Source organism: Eptatretus burgeri, chromosome 2 (genome assembly GCF_056783735.1).
Source record: "Eptatretus burgeri isolate ZD-2024b chromosome 2, Ebu_testis_v1, whole genome shotgun sequence".
Taxonomy (NCBI): Eukaryota; Metazoa; Chordata; class Myxini; order Myxiniformes; family Myxinidae; genus Eptatretus; species Eptatretus burgeri.
This window is the reverse complement of record NC_140962.1, coordinates 112,810,672-112,828,363: the sequence shown is the minus strand read 5'-3', so window position 1 is coordinate 112,828,363 and position 17,692 is coordinate 112,810,672. Positions and strand designations below refer to the sequence as shown.

Here is a 17,692-nt window from a genome sequence, read left to right as displayed (position 1 = left end):
GTATGAACCTTCCTGTCAAGTTTCATCAAAATTGGTTGACTCCTCTGGCCTCCAGAGCTGTCCATTACATACAAATATACAGACAGACAGAAAACCTGACAATAATGATAGTCTAGCGACCACCCAATTAAAGGTCACATAACCAAGACCTTTGACCTTGTGACCGCCAAATGTATTCAGTTCATCGTTGCATCATAGTACATACTTGTACCATGTTTAGTCAAAATCCCTTCAGTCGTTCACAAGTTATCACAGTTATGAAAATCTACTACGCATGTACGATGAGGTGCTATAATGGGGGAAAAAACAAATCCTTATAATGAGCAGAAATGATAACTACAACAATTAATTCAATGCCCCCAATTATAATTATTCTCACATTCCTGTGGGGTTGGCCGGGTGAACGTTTTTGACCCAAGTCTGTCAAGTACCAGCTTATCAAGCCTGATGTTTGACTGAAGGTGGCAGGAATTTGTAATTTGGTCAGAACTCCAACCCTCACGAGCCGATTCTTCACGAAGGACAGCGTGGGATCTTTAACATTTACCAATGAATGCTAAGAGAAGGGACACCCAGTTCAACATCCATCCGAGCGATGGCACATAACTGAGGCCTCACCCAGTATGTGAAAAACCAGAACAGTTTATTTAAAACTCAAGTTAGACAGCTCAGAGGTGAATGTGCAAACCTCTAGGCTATCCTACCAGCATTTATGATTTCGGATAAGAACAATCATAATAAAGTAAGAAAATTCATAATAATAATAATAATAATAATAATAATAAAAATAATAATAATAACCAGAGCGAAGTCGATGGCATGCCATCGCAAATCCCCATGCTTCCAACAAAAAGCAGTTGAAAGAAGGCAAAAACAGTCCCACCCAGAATTTCCAAATATGAAATTTCAAGTTGAAAACATTTTTTTTCTTAAGTTTTGACTCCTGTGACCCCAAGTCCCCATCACCTGGGGCATGACCCAGAGGTCAAATGCAAAAGTTGTTGCTTATTTCATGCATCCCCCCATTGTTGACTACACATACAAAGTTTCATTTAAAAAATGTTTAAAAATGTGCCTGTAATTTCATTTATTATTATTTAAACTGTTGCCCCTGCATCAGTGGGTGGGGCCAGAAAAGATACTGCACTGGCACGTTCGTGCCATGTAGTGATCATAACTACCAAGTTTTGTGAATTTCTGCACAATCATTTAGGAGGACACAGCGTGGCAGACAGAAGGACGGACAAATGGCACAGATTACAATATCCCCCTGGGTTTTTTTTTTCTTTAACGCATGGGGGTAATGATCTGAAATCACGGTGGTGCGTGCGTGCGTGTGTGTGTGTGTGTGTGTGTGTGTGTGTGTGTGTGTGTGTGTGTGTGTGTGTGTGTGTGTGTGTGTGTGTGTGTGTGTGTGTTTCTGTGTGCGTGTGCAATCAGATTCAAACGATTACAATGCCATACTTGCCAAAAAAGAAGAGAAGTTTAAAAGAATCGTCATGTGACCAAGGATCAAAAAAAAACAAACGGCCAAGGGGTGGCGAAATGCGAAGCCATGCCCTTTAAGGCATAAAGCTCCTGGGCGCAGAGCCAATTCACAGTTCATATGGTGGCTTAATCCATTAGGTTGGCGGAGAGGGAGCACACTTATATCTGAGCAGTCTCGCCTGGGTTCCATTGTCGACCTGACGACAAAATGTCAGATTGGTGCTTTGCAAGCCGAGCGTTGGATCACAAAGTGCACAGTCACTCAGATGAGTATTAAGTCTGGTGTCCCATGTGCTAGCTTTAGTTGGTGGATGCTAAAGATCCCACGGTGTCCTTCGTGGAGTAGGCAAGCCATCGCTGGCACTCTGAACAGATTACAAATTCCTGCCACCTTCAGTTGAACGGCACATCTGGCCAAACATTTCATAAAAAAATTTGGGCCAAAAAAAAAAATTCCCATGAGAAGTTTCTGGACACCACAAGAAGGTGGGAATAATTGAGGCCATGAAAGTAGTCGAGAGTACAATTGAAAGTTGAGAGCTGCCAGAACTGATTGTGGAGAAAATAATTGGATTTTCTCACCTGCAGTACCCCATAAAGTTTAACTATCAAAATGAACTACGTATGTGCACAAATCCTTGCAGGCAAATCTTAAGACATTAAAAGATTTCTCACTTGCTAAAACTTAGTCCGTTCAAAAGGACGTGCTTGCAAAATTGTCGAGCACGCAAATCATAATGTAATTACCAGGAAGGTTTGTGTCTTCCTTTGAGCAAATTATTTTCCCTCTCTTCCCACGGACAACAATCAGTGGGTTCCATCAGCAGGTGCAACAAACCGAATAGACTGGTTGTTTATTGATGTTGCTGTTCTGTTAATTGCATCTAACCGAAGACGGAGGAGAATCCTCAGAAGATCTGCCGCACACTGCTCCATTCTCATTGCCTCTCCCCATGATTGTCTTACTCACTTTGAGAAGCACCTGAGCTATAATTGCATGCTCATGCAAGCACTCATTTTCATCATTCCGACAAACTTCCCTCCATTTTCATTTGTACTGTCAGTCTGCAGGTCAAACTTTATATGTTCTTCAAAAACCAACCTTCTCTTCCTCCTTTCCTTATTAGGTTTTATCACAGCAGCAAACGTCAGTAACCCAAATCATATTGTTGGTTCAACTCCAGCTATCTTGCGCTTGGACATCATGCGTTTCCCTCCTGCTTTCTTTTCCCTCCTTCTGTCTCCCTCAAATCTCTCTCTTGCTGTTTTGTGTTGCCATTAGAGGAGCATAAGTCTCACCTTTCGGTAGGACAAAATCAACCTTGCTTGGCTCTGTCATTCCCATATAAGCAGTTCGGCTTGCCTTTCCCATAGAAAATTATGAGTAACGTAGGTCCAGGTTTACATCCCATAAACAGTGAGTATTTGTCACTGAGCCCAGTTTTACATCTCATAATTTATGCAAAAGTACGAATGTCATCTCAAAACGTCCTTGCCCTTTACATGCAATATGTACAAGCTCTTCCTGAAGCTTCAAACTATTTTGGGAAAATAAACTGCACACAAATGAAATAAAAGTTGACAAGTCAGACACTATGCCACAAATGACAACACACGTTGCTATATTGATCAGAGATATCAGAATTGCAGGAAAGCAATGCAAAGCTCAAGAGATACCATTATGTTAGCTGGGTACAGATGAGCTAGTATGTTAAGTTAGCATGGTTTGTGTGTTCGTGTAGGTCTATCCTAATATATATTAAAATATATATGGGAATTTCGGCAATGATTTTAAAAAAGTTTTACGGGAGACAACAGTACAGGACTGTATAATTTTTGGGGGAAGAATTATTTATTTATCATACACTTCCACTACCAGGAAGCCTGGTGTTGGCTTAGCGGTGAGGGTGGCTCGTGTCTTGGGATCTTAGTGTCCTGCATTTGAGCCCCTGTTCACCCATTGAATTAACACCAGGTGGGGTTGACTCAGCCTGTCATCCTTCTGAGATCAGAAAAATGAGCACCAGTGTACTGGTCATAGGGACACGGCATCAGCGGCACAGCCGCACCCTCAACCAGTGATGCAACAAGCAGCCACAGGCTGCACACAAAGAAGAAGAAGATTCCACTCCCAACAGAGAACTTTTACTTATTTATTCATGTAAAGTCAGACCCCAAAATTTGTGGGGGATACATTCCTGAAAAATGCCACGAATGTCGGGGCATTGTTTCAATGGAAAAAAGGGTATAGGTTCCCGGCAGTTCATGATTCACAAGGGTGGGGGGGGGGATAAAACAAAACCCGCGAAAAACTGCAAATATACGAAGCACAGGGCCACAAATGTAGAAGCAGGTCACATTCTCAGAACCGCAAATGGTGGGGTCCAACTGTTTCCACTTTATCATTTCCACGACCAACATACCATCTTTAATTATCAATCCTGGTAAAGGACCCATCCTTACAGACCGGTAAATCCCCATACTTCATTGATGTATAGTACATGGTTTTCATGCAAATAACTGGCGTATTTTATTATGAATTGTAATACCGGTCCCACCAGATGGCGCTATGCGATACACATATACATAGAGACAGTTTGCATCCTCCTCCCGCCCCAAATCCAGGGGGCTATGATTTTTCAAAGCAACATGCTGAGTACAACCACCAGTTTTCAACTCATTCCGTCCAGCGGTTCAAGAATGCATACAAGTCAAACAAACAAACACACACTTCTCAAATTATATACAGTATAGCACGAGCCAGGGTACCCAGCGTTACCAGGTATATTTTTTTAATGGGTGAATAAAACACTTCCCTACACTCACAAAGGGATGGGGTTGGGGACATTTGATATTACCTTCCACATAGCTATGAAGGTTTAAGCACAATAGAGGGATTAAAAAATACATATCAAATTTTTATTTATCTTTTTTTTTTTAATTTTCAAAACTTTTTTTCGGCCTAAAGCACTTCCTAGCACTCAATGATGAACCTCCGAAAGTTTGACGAAGATCCGTTCAGTCATCTCTCAAAAAATATGGGGACACACACAAACACACACACACACACACACACACACACACACACACACACACACACACACACACACACACACACACACTCACACACCTTTTAGATGGTGTGGCAACCATAACTCCCTGTGCTCCCAGCACTTGCTGCAAGCATCCTGATCCACAAGGAGTGCCTGCCACACATGCACTCTGTTTAGTTACCTAGTAAACAGTGAATGAGATCGCTAAATTGATACTGGGAAGAATGGTATCAAAATTAAATATGCATTTAGGCTTATTTTCAGTCTGTGAAAAACAAGAAGGGCCCATTGCATAAAGCAGTGTCAGATACGATGCCATCAGTCAGCCTACATTGGCCTTAGAAGCCTTCTATTAGTAACCAAGCAGGAACATATATATATATATATATATATATATATATATATATATATATATATATATATATATATATATATACATACATTCATATTTCAATTGAATATAAGGCCTCACCTGCCTGTTTGTGGCGAAAAACTCCCAAATCTGACCGAACAAAAATGATTGGGGCCTTTGAAGAACCAGTAATAAACACACACATGCATTGCCCAGCCTGAGAAATCTCCGTTCACGTGCCTCAACAAGGATGTCATCCTGTGGGATATTCTAGATGTCAGACTTAGCTGGAAGATTTGAACCTTCCAGCTTCAAGCAGTTAAGTACCTGTGCCATACATGCTGCTTTCACAAAATTTACATGCACTGTGGCTGGGCCATTTTGTGTTGTGGTATACGTGTAACGAAGCTTGGTGTTGGCTTAATGGTTAACGTTGCTGGGTTAAGAGATTAGAGTCTTGTGTTTCAGCCACTGTCATGCTGTTAAATAACACCAGGTGTGCTGTAGACTCAGCCCGTCATCTTTCCGAGGTCGCCATCAAGTGAGTACCAGCTTACTGGGAAGAATGGGCCATTTGAGTTACCTTATGTTGGAGTGGAAACCCATCCAGAATTGTGCCCCCGAACCAAGGATAAACTGCCTCGGCAGCCATATGCATCTGAAGATGGCAAAGGAGTGAGTGGTTGTTGTTGTTGTTGTTGTTGTTGTTGTTGTTCTTCTTCTTCTTCTTCTTCTCTGGATGTGGTTAAACACTATTTAACCCAACAGAGGGGAAGTAGGGTTGTGAGCTCATGCAAGAGGTGAATGATTGTCATATTGCTCATAACAGGGGGGAACTCAATATTAAATTGGGTGTTTTGATCATTCCTATTGTTTGCAAACATAGTTTGTAATGAACACAAACTATAGGGAGCCAAAGTGAAATGCTTTATGCAAATGCATTTAACCTTCTCAAGCTAAAACACTACCAAACATGTCTGTGTCTTTCTGCTTGGTCCGATAATTGCCAGGACACTGAATCAGGCACTGATAGACAGCCGAGGTAAAGTAACCATCCCGACTACCTGTGCGAAACGTCCCAGCAGCCCCCACTCCAATAGGATGATCGCATGTTAAACTAGAAGGGAACTCGGAAGAGCGCATACACCCACCCCGTAATGCCCGATCAAAAAGAACATATCGGGCCCAATACATTTTTTAGATATATCGTTTTTGGCCCTCTCTCTCTCTCAATGGTGAAGAATCACTTTTAAAATTCTAGTCGTCGGATCCGGATCCGGATCTTCACCAAAATCTAATCAGTTCGTCCTTGCCACCGAATTTCATCCGGATCCGTCCACAACGTTTTGAGAAACCCTGGACACAAACAGACAAACAAACAGATAGGAGAGGGGTGAAAACATCATCTCCTTCACCTTCAGTGGCGGAGGTAATTCGCCCGAGCCCAATATACTTTCCATTGTCGGTTCTCGCTATTACAGCCTGAGCTATGCCTGCCGAATGTTGTCACTCAATAAGGAAATGGCTTAAACCCCTGGGGGAGAAAGAGGAGAGTGTTACACATTATTGAAGGTGTACTCGGTGATGAGATGAAAGCACGGGTTACATTCTCAGATGTCAGTGCAAAACGAAAAGGTGTTAATGTTGAGTCTCTTTCACATTTACAACAACAACAACAGTTTATGACCATTTTCCCCTTTTTTCAAAGGATCTGTCAAATTATGGAATCCCTCCAAATGGATTTATGAACTAGAATGATATTCGGTAGAGTGCAGATCTCCACCAGGCTGAACAGTTTACGTTTTGTATGCCACTGAACCAAAATCTAATCGGCTTGTTCTCATCACCTACCTAACTCATCCACCAAGTTTTGTCATAACCCATCCAAAATGTTTTGAAATACCATCCTCTATATAGATTGTCATAATGCTCATACAGGTACTGATAGACTGAAACAATGTACTGATATGTAATGAAATAATGTACTGAAATAAGGTACTGATAGAATGTCATCATGCTCATACAGGTACTGATAGACAGTGGAAGCATGAACCGGGAGTAAAAATAATAATAACTAGAACGGGCACTCGGTAGAGCGCATACCTTCGCCGCCGCAACTTTTTCCGGGCACATTTGAAAAACGTCATTTTAAAACGTCCATGACGTCACAACCGTCAGTCCGATTGACGTCAAATTTGGTGTGTAACCTCCTTGAAGGCAGTCCAACAAAATGGAATGATAAACACTGAAAAATTAAAAAGTTGAAAAATGACATCATCTTTTGACGTCATTTTGACGCACTTCCAGGGACGTCACGTCCAATCGGGGACTACCATTCTGAAAGCTCGTAGTTCACTGAACGTTTTAACGTTGGTTTCATGTCAATAGCTCTATTAGATCTGAAGCTATGCCTACAAGTATATTTTGACCTTGAGTGTGACCTTGACCTTGACTACAGAGTTAATTGGCAAAACCTGTACATCAATAAACAGATATTTTGGTACTGATCCTAATGCCTGGATTTGGGAGACTTTGCTTTATAAATTATGTAGATATTTGAATGTAAAATATCAGGACATTTTAGCCACAATTGAAAAACGTCATGTTCAAACGTCAATGACGTCATAACGGTCAGTCCGATCGAAGTCAAATTTGGTGTGTGACGTCCTTAAGGTAAGTCCTACAAACCGGTATGATCAAAACTGATGAGATCGAAAATTTAAAATTTACGTCATCTTGTGACGTCATTTAGACGCACTTCCGATGACGTTACGTCAAATCCGACACTACATATCCGAAAGGTATCTCTTCATGGAACAATATGGCGGTGGTTGCATGTCGATAGCTGTATTATGAAGGAAGTTATGCTCAAAAGAGTGTTTTTGACCTTTTCATGACCTTGACCTTTGACCCGATCGCTCCCAAAATCTAATCAAATCGTCCTTGGATACTCACGAATCATCCCACCAAATTTCATGCAATTTGGTTTAATACTTTCTGAGTTATGCGAATAACAAACAAACACACATATTCACAAATAAATAAATACACAGCGACCAAAACATAACCTTTCGCAGAATGCGAAGGTAATAATAATAATAAATCGTTACATATTTCATGCATCCCCCAATGTTGATTGCATATACAAAGTTCATTAAAAAAAAAAGTTTAAAAATGTGTCTAATTTCATTTTTTGGGGTATTTGACCTTTTGACTTCGCCCCAGGGGCGGCACCAAAATTGATACTGCTCTTGCACATTCTTTCCATGTGATGATCATAAGTACCAGGTTTGGTGAATTTCTGCCCAACCGTTTACAGGTCATAAGTCTGTCTGTCCGCCCGTTACACTGACAGATGAACGGACTAACGGAGCTGATTAAAATATCCCACCGGTTGTTTTTTCAAAAAGTGTGGGGATTACTAGAAAGCATTCCAAAACGCAAACCCCGGGCCCAATACATTTTTTAGATATATCGTTTTTGGCCCTCTCTCTCTCTCAATGGTGAAGAATCACTTTTAAAATTCTAGTCGTCGGATCCGGATCCGGATCTTCACCAAAATCTAATCAGTTCGTCCTTGCCACCGAATTTCATCCGGATCCGTCCACAACGTTTTGAGAAACCCTGGACACAAACAGACAAACAAACAGATAGGAGAGGGGTGAAAACATCATCTCCTTCACCTTCAGTGGCGGAGGTAATTCGCCCGAGCCCAATATACTTTCCATTGTCGGTTCTCGCTATTACAGCCTGAGCTATGCCTGCCGAATGTTGTCACTCAATAAGGAAATGGCTTAAACCCCTGGGGGAGAAAGAGGAGAGTGTTACACATTATTGAAGGTGTACTCGGTGATGAGATGAAAGCACGGGTTACATTCTCAGATGTCAGTGCAAAACGAAAAGGTGTTAATGTTGAGTCTCTTTCACATTTACAACAACAACAACAGTTTATGACCATTTTCCCCTTTTTCAAAGGATCTGTCAAATTATGGAATCCCTCCAAATGGATTTATGAACTAGAATGATATTCGGTAGAGTGCAGATCTCCACCAGGCTGAACAGTTTACGTTTTGTATGCCACTGAACCAAAATCTAATCGGCTTGTTCTCATCACCTACCTAACTCATCCACCAAGTTTTGTCATAACCCATCCAAAATGTTTTGAAATACCATCCTCTATATAGATTGTCATAATGCTCATACAGGTACTGATAGACTGAAACAATGTACTGATATGTAATGAAATAATGTACTGAAATAAGGTACTGATAGAATGTCATCATGCTCATACAGGTACTGATAGACAGCGGAAGCATGAACCGGGAGTAAAAATAATAATAACTAGAACGGGCACTCGGTAGAGCGCATACCTTCGCCGCCGCAACTTTTTCCGGGCACATTTGAAAAACGTCATTTTAAAACGTCCATGACGTCACAACCGTCAGTCCGATTGACGTCAAATTTGGTGTGTAACCTCCTTGAAGGCAGTCCAACAAAATGGAATGATAAACACTGAAAAATTAAAAAGTTGAAAAATGACATCATCTTTTGACGTCATTTTGACGCACTTCCAGGGACGTCACGTCCAATCGGGGACTACCATTCTGAAAGCTCGTAGTTCACTGAACGTTTTAACGTTGGTTTCATGTCAATAGCTCTATTAGATCTGAAGCTATGCCTACAAGTATATTTTGACCTTGAGTGTGACCTTGACCTTGACTACAGAGTTAATTGGCAAAACCTGTACATCAATAAACAGATATTTTGGTACTGATCCTAATGCCTGGATTTGGGAGACTTTGCTTTATAAATTATGTAGATATTTGAATGTAAAATATCAGGACATTTTAGCCACAATTGAAAAACGTCATGTTCAAACGTCAATGACGTCATAACGGTCAGTCCGATCGAAGTCAAATTTGGTGTGTGACGTCCTTAAGGTAAGTCCTACAAACCGGTATGATCAAAACTGATGAGATCGAAAATTTAAAATTTATGTCATCTTGTGACGTCATTTAGACGCACTTCCGATGACGTTACGTCAAATCCGACACTACATATCCGAAAGGTATCTCTTCATGGAACAATATGGCGGTGGTTGCATGTCGATAGCTGTATTATGAAGGAAGTTATGCTCAAAAGAGTGTTTTTGACCTTTTCATGACCTTGACCTTTGACCCGATCGCTCCCAAAATCTAATCAAATCGTCCTTGGATACTCACGAATCATCCCACCAAATTTCATGCAATTCGGTTTAATACTTTCTGAGTTATGCGAATAACAAACAAACACACATATTCACAAATAAATAAATACACAGCGACCAAAACATAACCTTTCGCAGAATGCGAAGGTAATAATAATAATAAATCGTTACATATTTCATGCATCCCCCAATGTTGATTGCATATACAAAGTTCATTAAAAAAAAAAGTTTAAAAATGTGTCTAATTTCATTTTTTGGGGTATTTGACCTTTTGACTTCGCCCCAGGGGCGGCACCAAAATTGATACTGCTCTTGCACATTCTTTCCATGTGATGATCATAAGTACCAGGTTTGGTGAATTTCTGCCCAACCGTTTACAGGTCATAAGTCTGTCTGTCCGCCCGTTACACTGACAGATGAACGGACTAACGGAGCTGATTAAAATATCCCACCGGTTGTTTTTTCAAAAAGTGTGGGGATTACTAGAAAGCATTCCAAAACGCAAACCCCGGGCTCAAAGACTTTGTACTCAAACTAAACTTTACCCTTTTGACATTTTGCCCCAATTATTAATTATCCTTCTCCATGTTCTCAAAATAAGGGTTAGTTTAAAAATTGATGACAAAAGCTCAAATGGCACAAATGTTATGGCCTGGACAGACAGACGGACTATTGCAAAACCCCGTCTCCTGCTGTACGGTTGGACGGATAATAATCAAATCAAATCATTTCAGTTCAAGGTGTCAAACAAGCATGGGATAGGATGGGCAAGAGGGGGTGATGAAAGCCCCCCCGCCTCTATAAATGTCACAGAAACTCTGCAAGGATGCGAGTCCTTTTCTCTGTTGTTGGCAACCGATGTCGCGCAATTTTTGCAGCGGTGAGCGAGTTTAATGATGCCATCGAAAGAGAAGTCACATTTATGGTTCTGAAACTCATTTTGATCCCCCTTCGTTTGCCGATGCATTGTTGATCGAGTACTCCGACGGACGCAAGACAGCGAGGCAGAGAAGGCTCAGCATTTCCAAGGCGTCACACACCGATTTGGACAACAGTCAAATCAACATCCGATACTGTGTGATCACCTGAATTGCCAGCTATAATACTGCGAGTCTTTGAAATATAAATACAGCACACACTCACGTCATTATTTGTTCCCCAGATGGAAACTCAATCCAGCAGAGCATATGGTGTCCAAAACAGCGAGATCACCACCCATCAAAGCTAGCTGGGACTGGATGTTCACATACACTTGTCGTCAGTCTGTTCTGATGAGGTTGTCAATGTAAAAATAGAAGTAAAATGAGCAGCAAAATCGATCTGATTGGCAACAACTAACAGGGTGGACTTCACCTCCTTTCCATGGTTCGGAGAACCTTCCATACGCATCATGTTGCCAATAAATGTACTCCATGCATTGGATGTTTACAACCTGAAGTACTGATGAACAGGCCAATCGGTGCACACTGTGGCCAAAGGCAGAAAATCAGAGCCTTTCCCACGCTGAAGGCTGCTTTTAAAAAGTAATAAAAAAAAAAATCCCAAAACAACAAACCCATACAAGGATAAATGCTGTGCTCAGTCTCAGGTCATCGTACAGCACAGCAAACACAATGGATGGGGGGGGGGAGAAGCAATTGGGGGAAATGAGAGGGGGAGAAGCAATTGGAGGAGAGGAGAGGGGTAAGGAAAATAAATTGGGGAGAGAAAAAAGGGGTGAGGAAAGTAAATGGAGGAGGTGAGAGAAACGGAAATTGGGGAGATTGGGGGAGCGGTAACTGGGGAAGAGGAGGTGAGAGAAGCAATTGAGAGAAGGGGGGAAGTATACATTGGGAGAGAGGAGGGGTAGGGAGTGATAGAGCAGAGTGATGGGGAAGGAATACGAGTAGAAGGGAGTGAGTTAGAAGCAATTGGGGGAGGGGGAAAACATTTGGGGGGGAAAGAAGGGAGAGAAACAAAATTTGTGATGTCAAGGGGTGGAGGTAAAGTGAAGTTATATGAGAGATGAGAGGGGAAGTGAAGTAATAGGGGGAGAGAGAAGTAAATAAGAGCAGGGGAGGACTTGGGGAAGGAGGAGGGGAGACTTGGGGAAGGAGGGGGGACTTGGGGAAGGAGGAGAGGGGACTTGGGGAAGGAGTGGGGACTTGGGGAAGGAGGAGTGGGGACTTGGGGAAAGAGGAGGGGGGACTTGGGGAAAGAGGAGGGGGACTTGGAGAGAGAAGAAGGGGGTACGGGACTTGGGAGAGAAAAGGAGGGGAGCAATTTTAGGATAGGAGGGGGGAAATTTGGGGAGAGAAAAGGGGGGAAGCAATATGTCCAGAGAATGGGAGGAGCTATATTGGGGGAGTGAATGGGATGAGCAATTGTGGGAGGGAACGGGTAGAGCAATTGGAGGAAGGAATGGGGAGAGCAATCGTGGGAAGAAATGGGGAGAGCAATTGGGGGAAGGAATGGGGAGAGCAATTGGGGGAAGGAATGGGGAGAGCAATCGTGGGAAGAAATGGGGAGAGCAATTGGGGGAAGGAATGGGGAGAGCAATTGGGGGAAGGAATGGGGAGATATGGGGGCAATTGTGGGGGATATATGGAGGCAATTGCAGAGGGATTGGGTGAAAGAAGGGGTGTTGAGGAAAGGAGGGGAGGAAGGCAATGTCAGAGGATAAGAGAGAAAAAAATTAGAAGGGGAAAGAGGGTATGGATGGAAGAGGAAGAAGATGCCATTACAGCACACTCTGGAGGCTTGGGATGAATTTCAAACAGTAAAATGAGGGGAAAATCCTTATGGCATCGACATATAATGATAAGGAGAAAGGAAAAACTGCATTAACATGACCTTGTTACCCCAACAGGCCAAAACCCCCGAAAAGAAAACTAGAGCACGCAGGCAGCAGGTTAACCTGGACAAAGGACTCAAGCAAGCACTGCCAATGGGCACAATTCATACGTCGGATGAACCAAGACCCACCAGATCCATGAATGCCGACGATACGGCAGACTGTTAAAATCCATCATCATCTTCATGGCAGCCAGCCCATTGTGCTGTCCCTCTGCCAGGGATGCTGTTCATCCATGCGTCCAGACCTCATCTCTATCCCGGACTGGACACCGATCACGGTGCCCTTTCCCTGTAAGCTCTTCGACTTACCCCTCCCGTCTCGTCCTCTCGCCCCTCCCCACCTCTCTCTCTCTCTCTCTCTCTCTCTCTCTCTCTCTCTCTCTCTCTCTCTCTCTCTCTCTCTCTCTGTCTCTCTCACTGTCTCTCTCCCTCTCTCACTCTCTCACTGTCTCTCTCACTCTCTCACTCTCTCATTGTCTCTCTCACTCTCACTGTCTCACTCTCACTGTCTCTCACTCTCTCTCTCTCTCTCTCTCTCTCTCTCTCTCTCTCTCTCTCTCTCTCTCTCTCTCTCTCTCTCTCTCTCTCTCTCTCTATCTCTCTCTCAACCCCCAGTTCTAAACTTTTGATCTCCCCAGTCCAGCCTATTGGCGGAAGCAATAGATGGATTGTTCATTCAAGTCTGTTCTCCGTCACCACGGGAACATTTCCCCAGCACGTGCAGACCATCCGGACATCCAGTGTCACGGACCTCTTCCCCTTCCTCTTCCTCATTTCCTCTTCTTCCTCTTCCGACTTGAATCGCATGTCCCCGTCCTTCGCCCCTCTCACCCTATGGCTTCCCAACATGCAATTCCATCCATAAAGGTACTTTAACTCGCTTATACTCGCCAAGGTGCAGGTCTCCATGATGTCATTCTCTATCCAGCTTGGCCTTCTGCCCTTGTCACGCCAACTCACAGAGAGCTTCGTTCTCTGTCGAGAGAGTGAGTGGGTGGTTTGGGATGAAGCCGCCCGAGAAAGAGGGCGACAGGGGGCGACAGAGCTTTCTCGAAACCTGCTCTGGTTTCTTTGTCCCTGTGCAGTGCATCATTCATTCCCTCCGATCCCCTTCCCTTCCCTACCATTTACCCTACAATCGGCCGGCTCTGGGTCGTGTTCGAAAACAACTCTCGAGTTCTACTTACGAACCCGATCCCCGCCAAAAAATCCGTCTTTTGGCCTCATCAATGAACAATCGTTCAGTTCCTGAATAGTAAACATGGATGAGGTCCCCAAAAACTTCCTGAGATCCCCCTTGCCTCTTATAATTTCTTTTACAATTTAAAGTCCCCCCACCCCAACCCCACACAACCCTCGCACACATCTTTCCCCAACACCTTGTGCCCCTACAGTCTGTATGGACACAAGAAGAAAATATAGAGAATTCCCTTATTCTGTCTGATCTTCATTGTGGGTTGTTTTTGTTCAGTGATATATTTGTTGAATCAAGTTCAGTTGTGTCGACATTGGCGAATGGTTCATCCCGAAGCCTTCGGTGAGCGTCGAAGCCTGGCGTTGGCTTGGCGGTTCGGGCGGTGCCTTGAGATCCTAGGGTCCTGAGTTCGAGCCCCGTTATCCGCTGAATGAACACCAGGGGGTTGACTCAGCCTGCTGTCCTTCCGAGGTCGGCGGAGCCGTGCCCCGAAACAATGATGTAACCAGCAGCCAAAAAAGGCTACACACCAAGGGAAGGGAAAGTGTGTGTCCCCTTCAAGCATGGGGCCCATGACCATGGCCTAACTGTGGCCTATGTCTTAATCCGGCCAGGTGGCCTAACTGTGGCCTATGCCTAAATGCAGTCAGGTGGCCTAACTGCAGCCTATGCCTTAATCCGGCCAGATGGGATAACTGTGGCCTTTGCCTTAATCTGGCCATGGCCACATCATCAGAGGTTTTTCCCTGGTTCGACATTTTCATGGACGGATCTTTGCCATTGTTGAACGTCCTGTTGCCCAGATTGTTGAACAATCAACACGGATGACCCACACTGTGTGAGGGAACGATTTCAAGGGTTGTCAACCTTCAGAAACAAGAGGTGGTGGCTTAAACTGGAGGTCACATGATCAAGATAAAACCATTCTTGTTATTCTAAATACTTTTTCGAATGCAGCATGTGGCTGCGGGTCATATTTGCTGGGGGCACAGCTGCTCTATTGATGCAGTGCCCCCTGTAGGTTAGAGCAGGAATTTCGAATTTACCCAGGGTGCCCGTGGGCCGTGAGAGCTCACCGCCTCTTCACGGAGGACGGCGTGGGATGATAAAACCATTGATTCCCCACGTACAACCCATTTAACTTTGGCCGTGACTTTAATAACTAGAACGACACTAGATAATAACTAGAAGAGAACATACCCCCACTTGGCTCAACAGTTTACGTTTTGTATCCCACTGATGGTTCGGATCGGAATCCGGACCTGAACCAAAATCGAATCGGCTTCTTCTTGTCATCCATAACCAACTCGTCCACCAAGTTTTGTCATAACTCGTCCACAACTTCTTTGAGATATCATGATATACAGTATATCGTTTTTAGCCCCCAACTCTGAATGGTGAAAAATCACTTTAAAAATCCTCGGATCTGCATCTTCACCAAAATCGAATCATTTCATCTGTGCCACACACCCAACCTATCGAGCAAGTTTCGTCTGAATCCATTCAAAACCTTTTGAGATATCCTGTTCACAGACAGACAGACAAACAGGGGTGAAAACATAACGTCCTTCCACCTTCGGTGGCACAGGTAGACGTGTGACGCCAACTATTACCGTACGGATCCTGACCAGCAAGGTGGCCTTGCCACACACTTTTAATGTTTGTGGTCCACAAACAGATCTGGAGGGGTTGCTAGGGGGGAAATTACAATAAAGAGGACTAATCCCCAGGTCTGAAGAGACCATAAAAGAGCAGATTGTGCCACTCGCGACAGCCCTCTACAGGGTAGATCGTATCCCTCTCCCGGGAGAGCTCTAATCCAGAATGTAATAAGGGTCCATGATGCTTCAATCTGACTTATGCTTTCAGGGCTACAGTGAGTGGCAGTATCTGTTTTGTGTGGTCTTCCCAGAGCCAGAGGTTTTATCCATCTTCGGCTTAAGATCCGTCTGGGACGGAACACTTGTTGCTCTGCCTGTGAAGCACCAGGACAACAGTTTATAGTCAAGCTGGGACTCAAATCGAGACTGGACATTGCAAAGTTCAACACAGTGAAAAGTGGAGGAAGTGTGGAGAATAAAAACTTGAGAAAAGAAAATAAGTTGGACAGAGGAGTAAAGGGAAAGAACGAATAAGAGGAGAGTTAAACATCAGCCCATTTATTAATGCACATTGTGTGGACCACCTCCAATACGTGCAATGCATGATATCGATGCATGTTTATGGATGAAAAACAAAAGTAGTGGCCTGCCAGCTACATCACTAAACTCCTCCACTACCCCTCGCCAGACCCTCTGTGTGAACAATAAATGGTGACACAAAAAACTACTTCCACGTTCTTTTCATCCCCAACCAATGTTGTGTTCTCACTGCAGTGTCTGAGATTTTGTGCAACGTTGTATTTTGCATTCTGCACAACGTACGTGTGTGTGTGTGTGTGTGTGTGTGTGTGTGTGTGTGTGTGTGTGTGTGTGTGTGTGTGTGTGTGTGTGTGTGTGTGTGTGTGTGTGTGTGTGTGTGTGTGTGTGTGTATGTGTGTGTGTAACAATCTATCTGCAAACAAATATTTATCAACATGATTTTTCCACATTATACACAAACATTCCACAGGACAAGCTCGCAACCACATTGGACAGAGCGGTAGATAAAGCATTTGCAGGAAGTAATAAAGTATGTACAAAAGTTTATCAAAAAAGGACTGAACTGGTTTGTAAAGGAAAATCAATTTTCATGTAATTTTTCAAAAAATAAACTTAAAGAAAGTATTTCATTTCTCCAAAACAACAATTTATACTGATGTAGATCCATGACCGAGGTTGTGGATCTACTGATGTGCGTCTATATATACATACATGTATGTCTGTCTGTCTGTCTGTCTGTCTGTCTCTCTCTACATATATATATATATATATATATATATATATACATACATATATATACATATATACAGTCTATGTGAGTGTGTGTACATACACATGGTGATACGCCCACAGTAGGGAGTTTATGTGCCTGTGCCAAGACCTTACATAGAAAGCTGTTGCATTCCACTATCAATACACATGGGTTTCCTGTTTACACAAAAGGCCTTGGTACATACACCAATGGGTGTGAGTAGAGACTTTGTCACTTTACACCTTCAGGACTCTTAAATGTTTACACATTTTCATGGATACACCAGTCTCAAACTTTTAAAACACAGAATCTCTAACATCCACCAGTGAGTACCAGCGAAGAGGAGAGTTGGTTTCACATTCTGTTCCAACGATGGGGTGCTGTGTGGTGCAGTGCCCTTTTGTTAGCACGACCCCCGATGGTGTGGATTTAATTTGAATTGACCCCGGCAGGAATCAAACTCAGAGCCAGACGGCTCAGAGGTAATCATGCTACCGAATGAGCTATCTTACCGTCAATTACGGCTGCAGAGCCACAGTGTGAAAAGCAACCTCGACAGGGCACTCTTAAACAAGCGCCGTATTAATAGTACAAATCAGGTTAGAGCAAAGTGAATTAGCTTGATCTGGACCGTGAGGCATGTTTTATAGAACAGGTTGCTCGCAAGATTT

At 43.3% G+C, this 17,692-nt stretch overlaps 1 protein-coding gene across 19 annotated transcripts in view; it reads right to left on the bottom strand.

The window, feature by feature from the left end:
- The window catches only part of LOC147032852 (3',5'-cyclic-AMP phosphodiesterase 4C-like), a 638,164-nt gene that overhangs the window by 178,015 nt on the left and 442,457 nt on the right, over window positions 1-17,692 (bottom strand). For 2 of the 19 annotated variants that reach the window (XM_085870778.1, XM_085870780.1), the window contains exon 1: window positions 13,826-14,047. The exons of 15 other annotated variants lie outside the window; for them this stretch is intronic. In XM_085870778.1, coding sequence (XP_085726904.1) covers window positions 13,826-13,851 — 26 coding nt within the window. In that variant the 5' untranslated portion in view covers window positions 13,852-14,047. Of the gene's footprint in view, window positions 1-13,063; window positions 13,281-13,825; window positions 14,048-17,692 lie in introns of those variants that run through there. 2 more of the 19 variants (XM_085870775.1, XM_085870779.1) reach the window with 1 other exon arrangement.